Source organism: Salvia miltiorrhiza, chromosome 1 (assembly GCF_028751815.1).
Source record: "Salvia miltiorrhiza cultivar Shanhuang (shh) chromosome 1, IMPLAD_Smil_shh, whole genome shotgun sequence".
NCBI classification, from domain to species: Eukaryota; Viridiplantae; Streptophyta; class Magnoliopsida; order Lamiales; family Lamiaceae; genus Salvia; species Salvia miltiorrhiza.
In genome coordinates this window covers 53,107,011-53,124,003 of record NC_080387.1, presented here as the reverse complement: position 1 = coordinate 53,124,003, position 16,993 = coordinate 53,107,011, and the positions used below count along the sequence as shown (strand labels likewise).

The 16,993-nt window shown below is 38.2% G+C and overlaps 3 protein-coding genes across 3 annotated transcripts in view; all 3 read right to left on the bottom strand.

Annotated features, from left to right (window-relative positions):
- The window catches only part of LOC130992384 (T-complex protein 1 subunit beta-like), a 629,300-nt gene that overhangs the window by 540,652 nt on the left and 71,655 nt on the right, over positions 1–16,993 (bottom strand). The gene's annotated exons all lie outside the window — the stretch shown is intronic.
- On the bottom strand, positions 124–1,677 carry LOC130993285 (plastocyanin-like). Its single transcript, XM_057918122.1, has one exon. It carries the CDS (start codon positions 802–804, stop codon positions 310–312), a length of 495 nt encoding a protein of 164 aa, XP_057774105.1. The 5' UTR covers positions 805–1,677; the 3' UTR covers positions 124–309.
- LOC130993184 (uncharacterized) lies at positions 2,443–4,648 on the bottom strand. The gene is made up of 4 exons (XM_057917966.1): positions 4,247–4,648; positions 4,069–4,169; positions 3,308–3,565; positions 2,443–2,778 (listed from the first exon to the last, which is right to left on the bottom strand). The coding sequence occupies exons 1-4, from the start codon at positions 4,365–4,367 to the stop codon at positions 2,611–2,613; spliced, it is 648 nt and encodes a 215-aa protein (XP_057773949.1). The 5' UTR covers positions 4,368–4,648; the 3' UTR covers positions 2,443–2,610.

Sequence of the window (16,993 nt, the reverse complement as noted above, 5' to 3'; positions counted from 1 at the left end):
GAGGGGGGCTTAAGCCCCACCAATCATTTTTTTTAATCCTTGTAAAATCATCAGTTTATTGTGGGAATCTTTGCGTAAAAGCCTCTATCATCAACCAGAATGAAACGACGACACATTATGGAATAGCAAGCAAAATTTACAGAATCCGATTAAAGAAATGTGGAATACACAGGCACACCATGATCATAAAAATCACAGTAATCATCTCATACATAGACCAAATTAATGTTCTATAAATCTCTGATTTGGAAGTTGAAAATACAAAAACGAGATGATTAATTAGGCATCACCATTTCCATTTGTGTGAGTCTATTTGACGGTGACTTTTCCGACCATGCCGGCCCCTTGGTGAGGCGAGCAGTAGAAGGAGTAGGTTCCCGGCGCCGTCAGCTTCACGGCGTAGGTCTCGCCCTTGGCGTTGAGGAGGTCCTCCTCCGACATCGAGATCTTCGCCACGTCCACGCCCGCGGGCACCTCGTCCTCGTCGAACACCACGTTGTGGGGGAACCCCGCGTTGTTCTTGAACACGATCTCCTCCCCCGCCGCCACCTCGAAGTTCTGCGGGATGAATACCAGCCCGCCGTCGTCGCTCCCCAGGGTCACCTCCAGGGCCAGCGCGTTTCCGGCGATCACGGCCGTCGCGGCAGTCGCCGCCATTGCCAGCCCCAAGTCCTTCAGGGACGCCCTCGCGCCGACCCTCGGGGGGGCCATGCGGACGGCGGCGGGCTTCGCGGCCGAGGCGGCGCCGGCCTTCAGCCCGGTGAAGGAGGGGATGGCGACGGCGGCGGAGGTGATGGCGGCCATTGTTTGATTTTGATTTTGGTTTTGGAGTGGGGATGGTTGATTTTGAGGGTGGTGGGAAATCAAGAAATGGGAAGAGGGAAGAGAGGGGGTTAAATATGTGGTGGTGGGTTTAGTGTGTGTGGTGTGTGTTTTGATGAGGATAAGGAATGCATGGATGGAGAAGTGGGGTTTATCTTCATCTCATTGGTTGCTTTGGATATACTATCCAATGATGTGGGATTGGATGTTTTGGGATGTGAGGTGGGAAATAAATATTTATTTGGGTGGTGTGTGTTGTAGATTAATCAATACTTGTCTCTATGACTAGGAATTGTGATGCTTCCTACCTTTGCTAAAATTGAATTTTATTTTAAGATTTAGGTAAATAGATAAGTGAAGAATGAGAAGGAAAAAAAGGGGACAAGTGAAGAAATACTAAAGTTTAGTATATTTCATTAGGTTGTGTATTTGATCTGAATTTCGAATACTATACATGTCATGTGACTGATAACGACTCAATAATACTATATGTACATAGCTATAACACATTTTAGTGTGCTAGTAAAAATGAAATTGTGCAAAATTTACTGAATATAATACTACTATTTTTGTATTTCATTTGTAAGAAAACATCCATATGATATTATGCTATAACACATTATACTATTGAAATGAATAAATAAATAAAAATCTCAACGCACTAAATGTTTCATAATGTTAAATTACATTGTTGTACTTAAATAAGTATATATAAATGATAAAGCTCTTTTAGAGGGAGTATAAATAGGACTCCTAAAAATAAGAGGCTACATTTTGAAAAAAGAAAGAAAGAAAAAAAAGAGCAATACCTCAGAATGCACAAATTAAGAGTGAAGAAATGCTGAAATGAAGCAGAAATAAATTGAAAGACGAGAAGAAATATATAGGGAGGAGAATAAGCAAAAGCTTTTCCAGTACAAAAGGAGGCAATAGTGTAGTACTTAGTGGTACAACACACATACATCGTTTGCGGTTTTGCTACAAGAATCGTACAATTCGAACCACGACAAACAGTGTTAGGCATTATTATTATTATTGTTATTATTATATCAATAACTAAACCAAATTAAATGTGAAATTTCATCTGAATCCCTTCAGGGAAATCGAACGGGTCATTGTATTTACATTTACATGAAATTCTAGAAAATTACGAATTAGTGATATTATCTACCTCACATCAATCCAAAGTTGAAACTAAATAAACTGACCGAATCTCGAATTTTTATTTGTTTCTTAATTTCTATGATTTTAAATTAAGAAAAATATTAAAAAAAAAAAAACCCTGCTTCCTGTTTTGTTTTGTTTGATTAATTAAGCTTGATTAATTTATATATATATATATATATTACAATTTTTGTAGACCAAGAGAATAGCATATTTTTATAATCGTAATTTTACAAGTGTTCGAGTGTAATAGTATTCAACGATGACGATGAGTACCGTCTTACAAATCCTAACCGATCAAAGCCAACTAATTATTTTCAACAAATATTAAAAACACAAACAATGATTCTCTATCAACACTACTAAATCACATCCAAAACAAATCAATCTGCAACACCATTTTCCAATTCAAAAACATTCTTGCCAAATTGAATGGTGCAATACCTAAAATGGGCATTGGAGAGAAACCATTGTATATTCATATATATATATCAAACGCTAATCTTTACACATATATGCAATATTTATTCTACCAACACCAAGATCACATCTACAACCACTAAGTTATATAGTCCTATAAGATCAATAGAATGTACACTAGAAGTTGAGAATACAAGTCACCTCTCATATGAGCGGAAAGATATCATCATCCTTGCCCTCGTCCATGTCCAAAAACTTGAAGCTCATACCATCAATAGGGTTCGGATTGAAGCTCGGATCAACGTAGCACTTCATCTCGTGGAACAGATTCAAATTGTCCACCAGCTTATGGAATACATTGCATCCGCAACACTATTCGAAAACAAGAACAGCACCATAAGTGCACGTTCTTCTCCAAAATACAGTTAAAACCACTATGAATTAACACCAGCATTGCCCAAAACCTTTCAACAATCAAATAAGGGGCGTTTACTTTTCATCACTGTTAAGATAAGTATATATCTCCAATTCTTACCGTGATATGAACCAAAAAAATTAGCTCAAATGATAGAAATTATACAGAGCCTTAAGAAATCCCAAAGTTCAAATCAATCTTAGTAAACCATGGATTAGTCTATACTATCTTCATTTATCTAGACTAATCCTTAAAAGTAAACTCCCCTCTTACTCTATAGAAGTTCTTTCGCATTATTTCAGTACTTGAATTGAAGACATGATTAGCTTGTCCAAGAACTTGAACACAATGAACAATTAGCTAAGGTGCATTGATTTGAGACATAATAAATCATCAAGCAAAATCATGATTATAAAAATGGGGACTTTTTTGCTGCAGCAATCAAATTGGGGATTCAAGAAATGCAAAAATTGATAGTATATATACCTGAACAAAGACGGTGCCGTCGGTATAGGCATGTGGGTTGATCGCCCGTGTGGTGCGCTGGCCACAGACGTTGCACGTGAATGCCACGCGCATCCGGCGCCGCGGCGATTTCGTGAAGAGTGACCATGGGAAAGTGGAGACACGCTCCATGCCGGAATTGTGGCCCGACCCGGTCGGCGATGATGGGCCTTCCATACCCGACCCGGTTGTCCATCCCCTCACATTGGCCGCGCTCAGAACCAGCCCCATCGCCGCATCCTGCAAATCCAAGGATCGAGAAAATTGAGATTAATGAAAATTGCAGCTAAACTGTTCGACGCAATTACTGACCCAAAAATCCCGATGATCAACTTCTCCGATTGACCTAAATTAACGATTGGGAGCAGCTAAACTGTTCGACGAATATACTGACCCAATAATCCCTATGGTTTCAGTTTCCGATTGAATCTCAAATTAATTATTGGGAAATTGCAGCTAAACTATTCCATAAAAATACTGACCCAAGAATCCCTTGATTTCAACTCCTTCGATAGAATCTCAAACTAACGTTGGAAAATTGCAGCTAAAAACAGTTCGAGGAAATCACTGACCCAAGAAACCCCATGATTCAGCTCCTCAGATTAACGATTGGGAAATTGCAGCTAAACTATTCGACGAAAATAATGATCCAAAAAGCACCACGATTTCAACTCCTCCGATCGAATCTCAGATTAACGATTAGGAAATTGCAGCTAAAGAAGAAAAGCGCGAACAATACTTACCTTTGAAAGCGTGTGATTACTCAGGATCGGAACGAGTCCGGAGGCGGAAGAATCGGGCTTGAGATCGGGCTCGCCGTTACCGTTACGGCTATTTCTATCACCTTCGGAAACAAAAAACATCACGATATCAAAATTTCCGATGGTCGAAAAGGAGAAGAGAAAAGCAAAAGGTGCTGACTTTTGGCGGAGGTGGAGAAGCGCACAAGTCTCCGGGAAGAAGGGTCTCTGAATTTATCAGGGGAGAACATCGGTAGCGTTACTGCGGCGGCGGCGGCGGTTGTGGTGGAGAGGGCCTCCATTTCCGGTGAATTTATGCGTGTAAAAACGCTACTATGATTTTCTTTGAGCTGGGAATTTGTGAGGGAGAAATCGAAGATTGAAAAAGTGAAATGAACTGGGTTTGAGAGTTATATACAGTGGCGAGGTGGCCGATGGCCGACTTTGTAGAAGATCGGAGATTGAAGCTGATTTTTTGAGAGATTTTTTGTTACAATTTTGGAATATTGGCATTGTGATAGAGACATGATTAGTGGATCTGGGCAATGTTGGGCTTCATGGGCTTAATTTGGGCCTCATTTGATGAGAGTGGGAATTGAGTTCTCCCAACTTGTTCGCAAATAAATAAATAAATAATGATTGAGCATGGAAAAGTATTGTTGAATGTTGGTCAGGTTTGGTAGAGTCACTGTCATATAATTGGAATCCAACGTTAATTTTTAAGTCAAAATGTCTTGTGTATACTTTGATAGTAATTATGAGGTTAATAACAATTTTTCATTCTTTTTCAAGGGATTTCAAATAGTACAGATTTCAATATATAAACAATGAGATCTAAAGTTTAAATTCTATCGAATTTTCTCTTTTAGATAAAACAAATTAATTTTGCATTCTATTTAATTGAGTTTTGAACTTTGTATGATCGAGTTGAGTCCTTGAATTGGTTTTAGTTGATTTAGAACATAGGTCAGGTTGATTTTTTCCAGAGATATGCAAACCACTACGAGAAGCTAGGCGGATACCGTCACTAAATTTCAATTTTCCGCCGTTAAGTATAATTATTGATGAAACACCGACGCCGATCACTGGTCGCCCTTAAAGTGGTCGGTATTCAATTTACCGACGAAAATTGGATTCCACCGCTGAATCACCGACGGGCGGTCCGTCGGCGACTATGTGACGATGCCGGCGTTGTTTCCGATTAGCGACGGAAAATTTCGTCGGTAATGCCGACAGAACTAATTTTCGTTGTTAATTTATTCGTTAACGATGTGTGTATTCTTTTTTCTTTTTTCTTTTTGGATGAACGATGTGTGTATTCTTAATGCCAAAGTTCTCACTCACATATATACATACATATATATATATAGGGGCTACAATGGTGGTTGTGTCTTCTTGTAAATATAAATGCTTAAGATTTTGCTACCAAAATTGTTTGAGAAAAAATAGATTAGAAAAGGATCAAAAAATTAAATAGATTTGAGTTGACCTCCTTCCTCTAGACTACTTCATGTAATTGATATGTTTTAATAGATTGAATGCTTATTTATGGAAAATTATTGTTTATTTTGGAATGATCGATTAGTTTGAATGCTTGAACGATATGGTTTATATTAAATTTTATTTAAGAGCAGATTTATTTTTTATCATTAGAGCATGCTTTTTTGAGGATAATTCTTTTTTTTTTTTTTTAATTTATCAACTGAAAACTCCGTCGTTAAATGCATCATTTCCAGGACGACATTGATAGCAAAGCAACGTATGGAGACGATATCGGTGAGTCTGTCGGTGATCACCGACGAATGAAAAAAATTCGTAGATAAAAATAATTTATCGACTACTATTTTGACGTGGGATGAAATCCGTCGGTGTTCCTTATTTTGGTGTAGTGATGTGATTATGATGCATTTTATATATACGATAATACGCCTGTTTATGACAATCATAAGTTATATAAAGACAAATATTCTAAATTGATTCTTACTTCGTATAACCAATAAATTTTGTATTTAATCCTCACGTATGAACACATAGAGGAATGGCATACTAGTCCTATTCCACGTGCATCACTCATATTGTGTTACCGTTATTTTCTTTTGTTTCATATATTTATTTTTATTCTAATATATTATAAATTGTTTTGTTAACATAATTTAATTTTACAAAAACATAAAAATCGGAGCTTCATTTTTTTTCATTCATTTATTATCATTTTCTTTTAAGAAAAACAAAATAGAGAATCGAATATTAGTTTAAATGCACCTGTCCCACACTTACTCCTGCCTTCTTAAATGTCCATATTTCCTCCCATTTCTCCTTCACCGTTATGCTCTCTCTCTCTCTCTCTCTCTCTCCATATGTCTATATATCAACATTCTCTGTTCATCATCCTATATATAAGAGAGAGAGAGAGAGTGAGAGAGAGATGTTGAAATAGTCACTATGATGTTGGCTCGGCTCACTCAGAAATGAGAATGTTGTTTTTGCGTTTTTGATTGAGCCGTGCCAATATCTTAGTGCGTTTTTCACATACCATTATTCTTCATTTTGCTACTTCTTCAGGTTTGGGTTTTATGTCTATTTAATTTTTTAAATAAATATAGATAATTAGATATATTTATTGAAATCCACCATCGCTGAAACTCCAGTATTTAATGATTCTTTCTTCTTGTTATTGGAATATTATTTGCTTAAAATAATTGTTTGGTTTAAATTTAAATGTCAATATCGTATATGCAAAAGATCAATTCTTGATTCATATATTATTTGGCATTTGTACATTTTTTAATATAAAATAATTATCATTAGTCTCTTGTAAAATTTTTAATTTTATCATTGTTAGCTATTTCAATTGTTCATGTAAAAAAAAATTATTGGTAGCCTTTTTCAGTTATCCTTGTAATGGAGTAATTAATAATCTCCCTAAAACAGTTGTCTCTTCTTACTTTAATTTGGTACTAGTATTTTATTTTTGTCGATGTATGGTTCAAGTCTCTCTTTCCTCATACGTCTTTAATTACAGTCTCACCAAGACATGAATTTTATTTTCATTTCTTATATACTTAATTATTAATTATTATATACTTTATCAATTCAATATATATATTAAATGATAACCATTTAATAAAATCACTTTTCCTTCCATTGATTATGATCAAATTGCTTATCCAAACTTTTACTTTATTTTATTGCAGCTTGTACAGGGTTTATTTTAGTTTGAAAATTATTGAAATACTGAACTTTTTATTTGTTTTTTATGTTTTGTTTCATTTTTCACTTTTTCTTTCGAAAAAGAGCTATTTTCTTATCATAATTAAATAATAAGCTAATTAAATTACTATTGTTATTATAAAGTTATAATTAAATATTTTTTAAAAAATAAATCTAAAGATATAATTGAATAATTCGTTAATAAAGTTAATTTGATGCAGAACTACTGAATGGATTATTTGGAAGCGCCGAATGAACTGAATATGGGACAGTAACCATTGAATATTGTCTTACCTATAATTTTATTTAGTTAAATTTTCGAAATATATATGAAATATGTCTAAACTACGCAAAGTTTTACTGATGTTTATGTGTCTTTCTTGTATTTATGCTTTATTTAAAGATTTAAATGTAGAATTGAATCTATTTATACTAACTTATGGTCAATTAACGATTTCAACCTCTTCACTTTAAATTACATACAATGTTGATTAGTTTTTTTAGATTTTTCGTTATAGGCTATTGTTTCATCTAATTTACATGCAATTGTGATTAGCTTTCTAGATTTTCTGTCATAGATTATTCTTTCACATGTTCGCATATACACTTATGGCTTTTCATTATTTTTTTTCTATCATCATCTTTTGTTTTTCTACTTACTATAAAATATTATTTTATAGATAACAAATAATTAGTTGGTTTTGATACCGTAAATAGATAAATTATTGTTCCATCTGCATACAGTTCTTTCCCCACCTTTGTATGGTGTAGAGGTCTCGTCTACGTGCGAGTTGCTTATTTGATTATATTTAGATGCATCTTGTAATTCTAATTAAAAATAATAATGTTACATAACTAAAACGTATCAAATAAATAAAAACATGAATAATAAAGTGAAAAGGCAATGTTAAAGTTTAGAAAATAATGAGACTAATGTAGGCAAAAATTAAAATATGATAGAAAACATGCTTTTATAAGATAATTTTACAAATAATATATACATATGTATAATTCATGAAAAGGGAATATATATTGGGGCCTTAATTTTTCAAGGAACTTGAGCGTGCGACCACCTCAACCGCCTCTACTTGGAAGTTTCAATTATTAATATTTATTATAAGAAAAAAAATAATGTTTTTTCTTATGATTTTGGCCAAAAATTGTCGATCGATTACACTTCATAAAAAGTCACACTTTTGCAGAATAACAAAATAGGAGTATCTTGTGTGAAACCATCTTGATCTTGTTGTGAGATGAGTTAAGACTAAAATCTAAATTCATTTCAATGATATTTTTGATCTTGCTGTGAGATGAGTTAAGATTAAAATCTAAAACTCAATGATATATTTTCAACTGAGGAATTAAATTGTCTTACACAATTTTATTGATTTTTTTTGAAAGGTCAAGATAAAAATATATAAATATGAGTCCAAAGAATACTCAACCCTTACAAAGAGAATTAAAACAAAATTACAAATTAGACGGTATACATTCTCTCGAACTAAAACACCAATTTGTTAATGAATAGGATAAAGAAATAGGATAGTTTGCATGTAGTCATTTCCAAGAGTTAATCTTCACACCTTTCACAATCTTAGCAAAATTCGGATTAATGTCCTTAAAAATAAGCTCATTTCTCACTTTTCAAAATTCTCCAAACCGTGTATTGTCAAAATATTTTGGCTTGGCTGATTGTTGTGCTTGTACCAAGAAACACACATGCACCCTATCTCAATCCCAATTACTGCACTTTCTCCTTTCTGGTGAACATTTATTTCACCTTTTGAACTATTTGATTCCTATTTCACCTTCTCACGCCCTTGTTTTTTGTAGATTTCAAAATTTAATTTATATATATATATATTTTTAAAAAGAGTTAGTTGCAAGAAGTAAATGGGAGAGGTGGTGTTGTTGGCACAACCATAAATGTGAAGAGCAACTTACACTGCAATAATTAATGATACAAAAGAGAATCTCTGCAAGAAATTGTTTGCCAAATCTTTAATGTATTCCCATCGGACAAAGATTCCCCCATTAAATACTTCCTTGTGTGCTCTCCGTTCTATTTTCACTATATTTATGGTTATACTTCTTTATATAAAAATAAAACTTTATTTTATAATATGATCAAACTATACAAAATTGATGGTGAGAATATATTGATTTTTAGTTGATAAAATGAATGGGATCATTTGAAGTAGTAATATATTCTTGACGCATATAAATATTAACAATTAATTAATTGAAATATGAATATGCTTCTTTCTTTTTTTTTTGATCAGGAAATGGACTTTATTAAAAAGCACCCAAGAGGTACCAGAAGTACCAGAGGGTCAAGAGGGCAACAAACAGAGGAAAAAGGAAAAAACCAACACAACCAAAACAAAAAACAAACCAAGCAGACAACACCAGGCGAAGCAGACCAGCAAAACGAAAAGTTCAAGCCAAGATTCTAATCTCAGTAACCCACGTCCTAAAGTCGATGCAGAAATTCGGCATTTTGTAAGCCAAGATCCACCCCCACACACGTGATTTTATCTCTGCCGTCAGCTTCTCCTTATTCCACGTTCCTTGGTTAAATCTGCAATTGTTCCTCCCGTTCCAAATTGACCAAATTGTACACAACCAAACAGCGATGAGAAGAGCCGAGTCAGTTTTTTTACCAAGATTTGAAAAGGCGAGAAAATTCTCTTTGGCCTTAACGGGCAAATCTGATTCAAACCCAAGCCACTGCAGTAGGTTCCACCAAATTTCGTCCGATTTTTGGCACTTGAAGAAGAGATGCTCCATCGTCTCGGTCTGTTCCTTGCAAAGCACACATTCTGAATTCGGAACTGAAATGTTCACCTGTCTTCGGACCAGGTTTTCACATGTGGCAAGCCTTCCTTTCAACACTCTCCAAGCAGTTGTTTTAACCTTGAAAGGCGCCGGAGCTTTCCACATCTCGAGAAGGTCAATACCCATCGCACCTTGAGGAGTGGAGACAGCAAGCTCTCGAATTTTGTTGTACGCCGATTTGACCGTGAACACACCGTTATTCGACGCCGTCCACCTCCAGCCATCTTCTTTACCTACTAAGATTTCAACATTGGAGAGGATAGCAAGGAGGTTAGAAGCGCAATCTTGCTCTCTCCCCCTCAAGTCTCTATTCCAACCTAACTTCCATTCCCAAACACCATCAACCCAGTCACCCATACTCTTAATAGAGCCCCCTTGATTGTCACTGATTCTGAAAAGCCTTGGAAAAAGATCTCTCAAACTTTTCGCTCCAACCCAAATCTGTTTCCAGAAGGAGAAAGACGCCCCCTCTCCAACTTGTGGTTTCAGAAAATCCCTCAACCACGCCCCTTTGTCCCCCCAGCTAAGCTTCATAACTTTCTTCCACCATCCCGGTCTCAGCAGCCTGTTCCCTTCTAATCTGAACCCGTCTTCATCCCAACTCAGATCACCCTTACAAGCCCTAACAGCCCGCACCCACAACGAGTTTCCTTCCGTGAGGAATCTCCAAATCCACTTGGCCATAAGGGCCTTGTTGAAGCTTTCAAGATCCTTCAAACCAAGCCCCCCTTGTTTAAGATCAGAGCATAATTCCTCCCACTTGACCCAATGGATTCTCCTTTCCCCGTGCTCCCCCCCCCCAAAGGAAGTTACAGACGATCGAACGCAGCTGAGAAAATACAGATTTATTGATGATGGAGAATGACATTTGGTAAATCGGGATGGAGGTAAGAACCGAGCGAATTAAGGTTACCCGCCCAGCAAAGGAGATCTTCCTGTAATTCCACTTTGCAATCCTCCTCTTGACTTTGTCCACAAGATAATTCCATTCCACCGCACGAGACAAACTTTTCCCAATCCTGATGCCAAGGTAATTAATCGGCGTCTCCCCCACTTGGCACTTGAGAGTTTTTGCCAGATCTCTACACACGGACTCTGTAATTCCAACACCCACGATGCAACTTTTGTCGAAGTTGACGGACAGGCCCGACAGAAGTTCAAACAACTTAAGAACACATTTAATAGCCCAAGCATTTTCTCTCTTCTCGGTGACGACAAACATAGTGTCATCAGCATATTGCAAATGAGAAATCCTAACCTCGTCTTTACCGATAGAGACCGGCTCAAGGCTTCCTTTATGAATAGCTCTTTCCACTAGAAGATTAAGGCCTTCCGCCACAATGAGAAACAGGAAAGGTGAAAGCGGGTCACCTTGTCTAAGGCCTCTCTCCAACCGAAACTCGCCCGAGGGACTACCATTGACCAAGACGTTAGCAGAAGCCGAGCTGAGACAACCTGAGATCCAACTTCTCCATTTGAAGCCAAAATTCATATGTTCGAGCATGGTGTTCAAAAAAGTCCAGTCAACAGTATCATAAGCTCTTGCAAAATCGACTTTAAACAGAGCCACTCCTTTCTTCTTCTTGATAGTGTCTTCAATGATCTCATTGAGCACGATGACTCCATCAAGAATGTATCTTCCTCCTACAAAAGCGCTCTGGCAGTCGGCAATAATGAGGTGCATTACCTGTTTCAATCTCGAAGCAAGAACTTTGGAGATCACCTTATACATGCAGTTAATGAGGGAAATTGGCCGGAAATCCTTCAAAACAGTGGCGCCTTCTTTCTTCGGAATCAGGGCAATAAAGAAGGGGTTACTGCCTTTTGCGAGTTTCCCGTCGGAATGGAATTCTCTCAAAACCTCCAAAAGATCATCTTTAATGGTCGCCCAACATTGTTTGAAGAAATTAAAATTGAACCCATCAGGCCCGGGACTTTTCCCTCATTCGCAGTTCCACACCGCAGATCTAACCTCGTCTTCAGTGAACGGCATCTCAAGCCAAGCTTTCCAGTTCTCCGGTAGTTTTTTATGCACAAAATCTGCTGGGAGAATAGGCCGTACTCGGTTTCTTCCACGAAATTGGGCTTCAAAGTGGGTTTTCACCACTTGCTTAACTTCTTGTGGATCATCAACCCATCTATCCCCGACTGCCAGACCAGCCAATTCGTTTTTAAGTCTTCTTCCATTGATGACTTTATGGAAGAAACCGCTATTGACATCCCCGTCTTGAATCCAGCGAAGTCTTGATTTTTGGGACAGGAGGCTATCTCTGTTCTTCATTTGGATGCACAGCTTAGCTGAAGCTTCGTTCCTCTTAAAAATCTCATCTTCCTCCAATCCCAACGTATCATCCAGCACATCCCACTTAAAAATGTCCTCCTTAAGATTCGCAATGTTCTCCTGAATCGACCCGAAGGATGTTCTGTTCCAAAGTTCGAGGTCAAATTTCAATCTTTTCAACTTTTCTTTAAAAACAAAGCTACTCCGCCCAGCAAAACCACTTTTTTGCCAAGATTCTTTGATCACCGTCTCAAAATCTGGATGACTAAACCAAGCATTAATGAAGCGAAAGGGCTTCGGTCCCCAATCAACCATTTTCGTATCCATCAAGATTGGGCAATGGTCTGAGATAGTCCTTTGCAGACCCCTAGCTTTGGAATGAGGCCAAGAGGCCAGCCACTTATCGTTCACCAAGAATCTGTCGAGCTTTGATTTACATCGCCCGTTAGGTTGATACCAAGTAAAGCTCCTTCCTTGCAGTCGAATTTCCACCAAACCATTGCACTTGATGAAATCTTCAAAAGCTTGGAGATCCCTTGGTGAAAATTGTGAGCTCCTTCCCACCCTTTCTGATTCAGCTCTAATAGAGTTGAAGTCCCCAGCCACACAAACACAAACATCTCTATTTTGGTTCACCACCAAGCCTAATTGATCCCAGAGATCTTCTCTTTCTTTCAAATTCTGCGGAGCGTAAACATTAATCAGACAACACATTTGATTACCTGAAATCCACTTACCATTCACGATGACTGCTCCTGGGAGATCCCAATGACTTGACTCTGAAAAAGCCGACGGGTTCCAGATGGTGAGAATTCCTCCAGCCCTTCCTACAGCATGACGACTTGCGTAACCGAAAGCCTCAGACCCCCAGATGTTTTTGAGGTCAAGAACAGATAGGTTTTCCAATTTGGTTTCTTGAATAAAACAAAAATCGATGATCTGGCTAAGCACAAGTTCCCGTATTTCCCTCTTCTTGATCTTGCTTCCCAGCCCACGAGTATTGTAAGAGATCACCTTCATTGATAACACTTTTCTGGAATCTCCTTATGGCTTTCTCCATTAACATCAGCAATCAAGTGTCTAACAACTGTAGAATCTTCGTGGGTACTGTAGAGCCCCAGGTTCTTCCCGAATTCCCAAATTCTTGTACCTTCCTCCTGACAAGAAGCTGCTTTTCCCTTCCCCTCTCCAACGAAACTCTGAGAGACCTCCTGAACAGAGGCTGGGGCGCTGGCCTCGTCAAGGGCTCCCGCGGCGCCTGGCAGGGAAGAGCTTGCTCCATCCGGACTTTTGTGCTCAAGAGGTTTGAAAAGAAATTTCTTGTTTTTAGGATGTAAGAAACGATGGAACCCCAATTTGAGAAGGGAGTCAGCCCCTTTTTTCTTCTTGGGCGAGACAAAGTTCCTTCCCGATTTCTTTCCGTTATCTCTTACTGGAATGCCTTCGTCCCTGCCTCCTCCCAAAACAGCTAAGTTGGGCTCAACTGGAGAGACTTCCAGCCCACTCTCCTCAGCCCAAGAAGAAACACGTGCGGAGGGGAGAGAAAGATCTGAGGGGATCTCCTCCTGATCTAGGTCTCGTTGCAATTCTTTGGGCCCGAGCGAAGCAGCTGGGCCTGAACCCAAGGGAGATAATTCCTTTGGGCTTGAGGGAGTGGCCCGGTAAGAAACGAGGCTGAAGTTTGAATTAAACAAAGGTTGGGCCCTAGCGATTAACTGATGTGGGGCTGTTTCTGGAATCCAAGTCTCCAATGATTGGGTTTCACCTTCTCGCGTGCAATCCTTTTGGGAAGTCGGACCGTTGGCGGCGCCGAAAGGCGGGATCGAGGCATCTCTTGGGGGGTGAACCGACGGAGAATCTGATTCGTTCCCTACCTCAGTCTTCTGCTCACCGCCGATGAGGGCACAAGCCGGGAGAGCCTGCGAAACTTCCAGTCCTTCCTCTTCCGATCCCAAGTCTTCCTCTGAGATCACATCTTCTTCCGATCGCTGGGAAAGTTCCGTAGGTTCCAGGGAACCCACCTCCTCCACACGGACCTTAAAATGAGCGCCCGCAATTCGGCAATCAAAGGATTTGTTCATCGATGCCAGCCCGGTAGACATTTGAATGAAAGCAACATCAAGGCGGTCCCTTTTCTTTGTAACCTCATGGATCTTCAGCACCATTCCCATTCGAGCTCCCAAGATTTCAAAAAATCTCGAGTTCCATGCCTGAAGTGGAACACCGAGCCACTTTGTCCAAACCGTTCTTTGGGTACTGACGTCTACATACGACCATGGTCTCACCCATTCGAACCAGAAGTTCGACCATTCATCGAGCTCGTGCAGGACTTCTTGGACGGGAACTTCGTTCAAGCTTTGTATCAGAACAAGATTGCCTCCCATGGTAGAAACCTTCAACAATGCAGCGCACTCGCTATTAATCTCCTCTGCGAATTCCTCCCACTCAAACTCGTTTTTCACAAAGCCTGTAAAAGAGTTCCTCAGCCACTCCGTCTCCTCTTCTAATGGTTGGAATCCAATAACCTCATCTGCGGGAAGAGAAGGATCTTTGCTACTCCCTCCAACAACCTCCGCAAAGGTTTTACCATTTTCTCTCTTCTTTGCCGGAACACTGAAGACCTTACCCCTGCCCGGAGCGGGAGTTTTCGGCCCCACAAAGCGGGGACCCCCCCTTTTTCCTGGCTGGATTCAGAAACAATGCCCGACGCTCTTTCAAATCTAGGGATGTAAGCCCTAAGTTTATAACTGCCGAACCAAACATTATTGAGCTCTTGGAGCAGACGATCGCTATCATAACTGTTATCAAAGCGAACAAAGCCGAAGGGTTTACCTTTAATGTCTCTCTTCTTAGGGCAGAAGACATCGACCACACACCCGATCTCTTTGAATTTTTTCTCCAAAGTTTCAAGCCAAGTACCCTCCGGGAAGTTATTGAAAAAGAAGGTAACTTCATTTGCATGGCTCTCTCTCCTTTGCCGAAAACCTCCTGACGAAAGCTTGGGTCGAAACCAAGGGTGAGGGTTTTTTTTCTGCCTCACCGGAAAAATCTCGAGACGAGATGGACCTACCCCCCTCCTCCTCACCTCTCTCCACTCTCCTTCCTCCATCCGAACTGCGAATATGCTTCTTTCTTGTTTGCTTAATCAACTCAAATAAACTGAAATACAAATGCCAAAGTTTGGGAATTATACCAAAACGATGTTGTTTTTTAATAAATAGTGTGCATCATCAATTTTTCGAGAACTAAAAAGAATTGGGTAGCAAAAAAAGTGATAAATCTATATCACGGGTTATTTCTATCTATCTGTTTACTAAAGAAATGTCTATTTTGTATGATTGATAATATCATGCATGTATTGACCAAACGGTAAAGGGTTAATGTCTAAGGTCAAAAGGTATTTGATAACGTAAAATTTCAATATCCGTCTAAATAAATAAGAAGTTAGCCTTATTAATTTTCTTTATCTAAAATAATTATCCAAGTAAACATTCCCTAAGCAAATGAAATAGACTTCGTGAAGAATGAAAGGAATGTGGAGTGGAAATAGTGATATGAAAAATTTATAAGTGTTGGCGATGAATTTTATCGCAGAGATGAGGCTAGCTATAACTGAAAATCGTGAAATTAACCCTCACAACTTATGGCATAAATTTAGTACTGAATCAGATCTTATCATGCGAACAAGCCCTATCTATAGTCAAATTCAGAAAGTTTGATAGTTGAAAGTTAAAAATAGAGCACAATAATTAAATACATTCTCCGCCCATTAAAAATATGATATTTTTTATGGACACATATTTTAATAAGAGATGATCTTGGGAACAATCGGGTGTACCGTATAATCGGGTTGCATCCTCACTTAGACTCTGACCCGCACCCTGATCTAAACCCGTATTCTGACCCGGACCTTATAAATAACACTATTTTGAATGCGGATCAACCCAATTGTACGATACACCCGGTTATACCCAAGTTTTTGTATTTTAATAAAAAAATAGATGATGATTTTTATATAGTGGATAAAGAGTCCCATTATTATATGAAATGAATGGTTGAGTTTGAATTAATGGTGGTTTATTTTGTAAATAAAATGTATTTGTAAGGATAAAAAGATAAGAAAGAGATGTGTGTTTATGTTCTAAAAATCAAAATCTAATATTTTGATGGATAATAATAATAAAAAATTATCATAATTTTTTCGTAGACATATGTAGTACTTATTCTTTTTCTAATCCTTGGTTCTTTTTGTTCTAAATTTTTTTTGATAGAAGACTTTTTCATGTCTTCTCCTTGGTTCGGCAGTTTATGCCTTTCTTGATGCTCGTTGGTTTCTCCAGTTTCTGTTTATTTGGTTGTCTTATGGTTGGGAAGGTCGGGGTTGTTTGGGGACGATGGTTAGGCCGGAATTTTGGAAACAATCCTTTCTGCTTTCCCACCATTTTTTTTTTGTCGGCTTGCTTTATAGGAGTACTCTTTATCATTTTTACGATTTTTTTCTTTGAATTTTTCGTAAAAAAAAATTAATGAGTTCGACCTTTAGTCTGCTGCTGTGTGCTTTCAAGGCTTTTCAAGATTTTTCTTTTCTTTTTATTTATA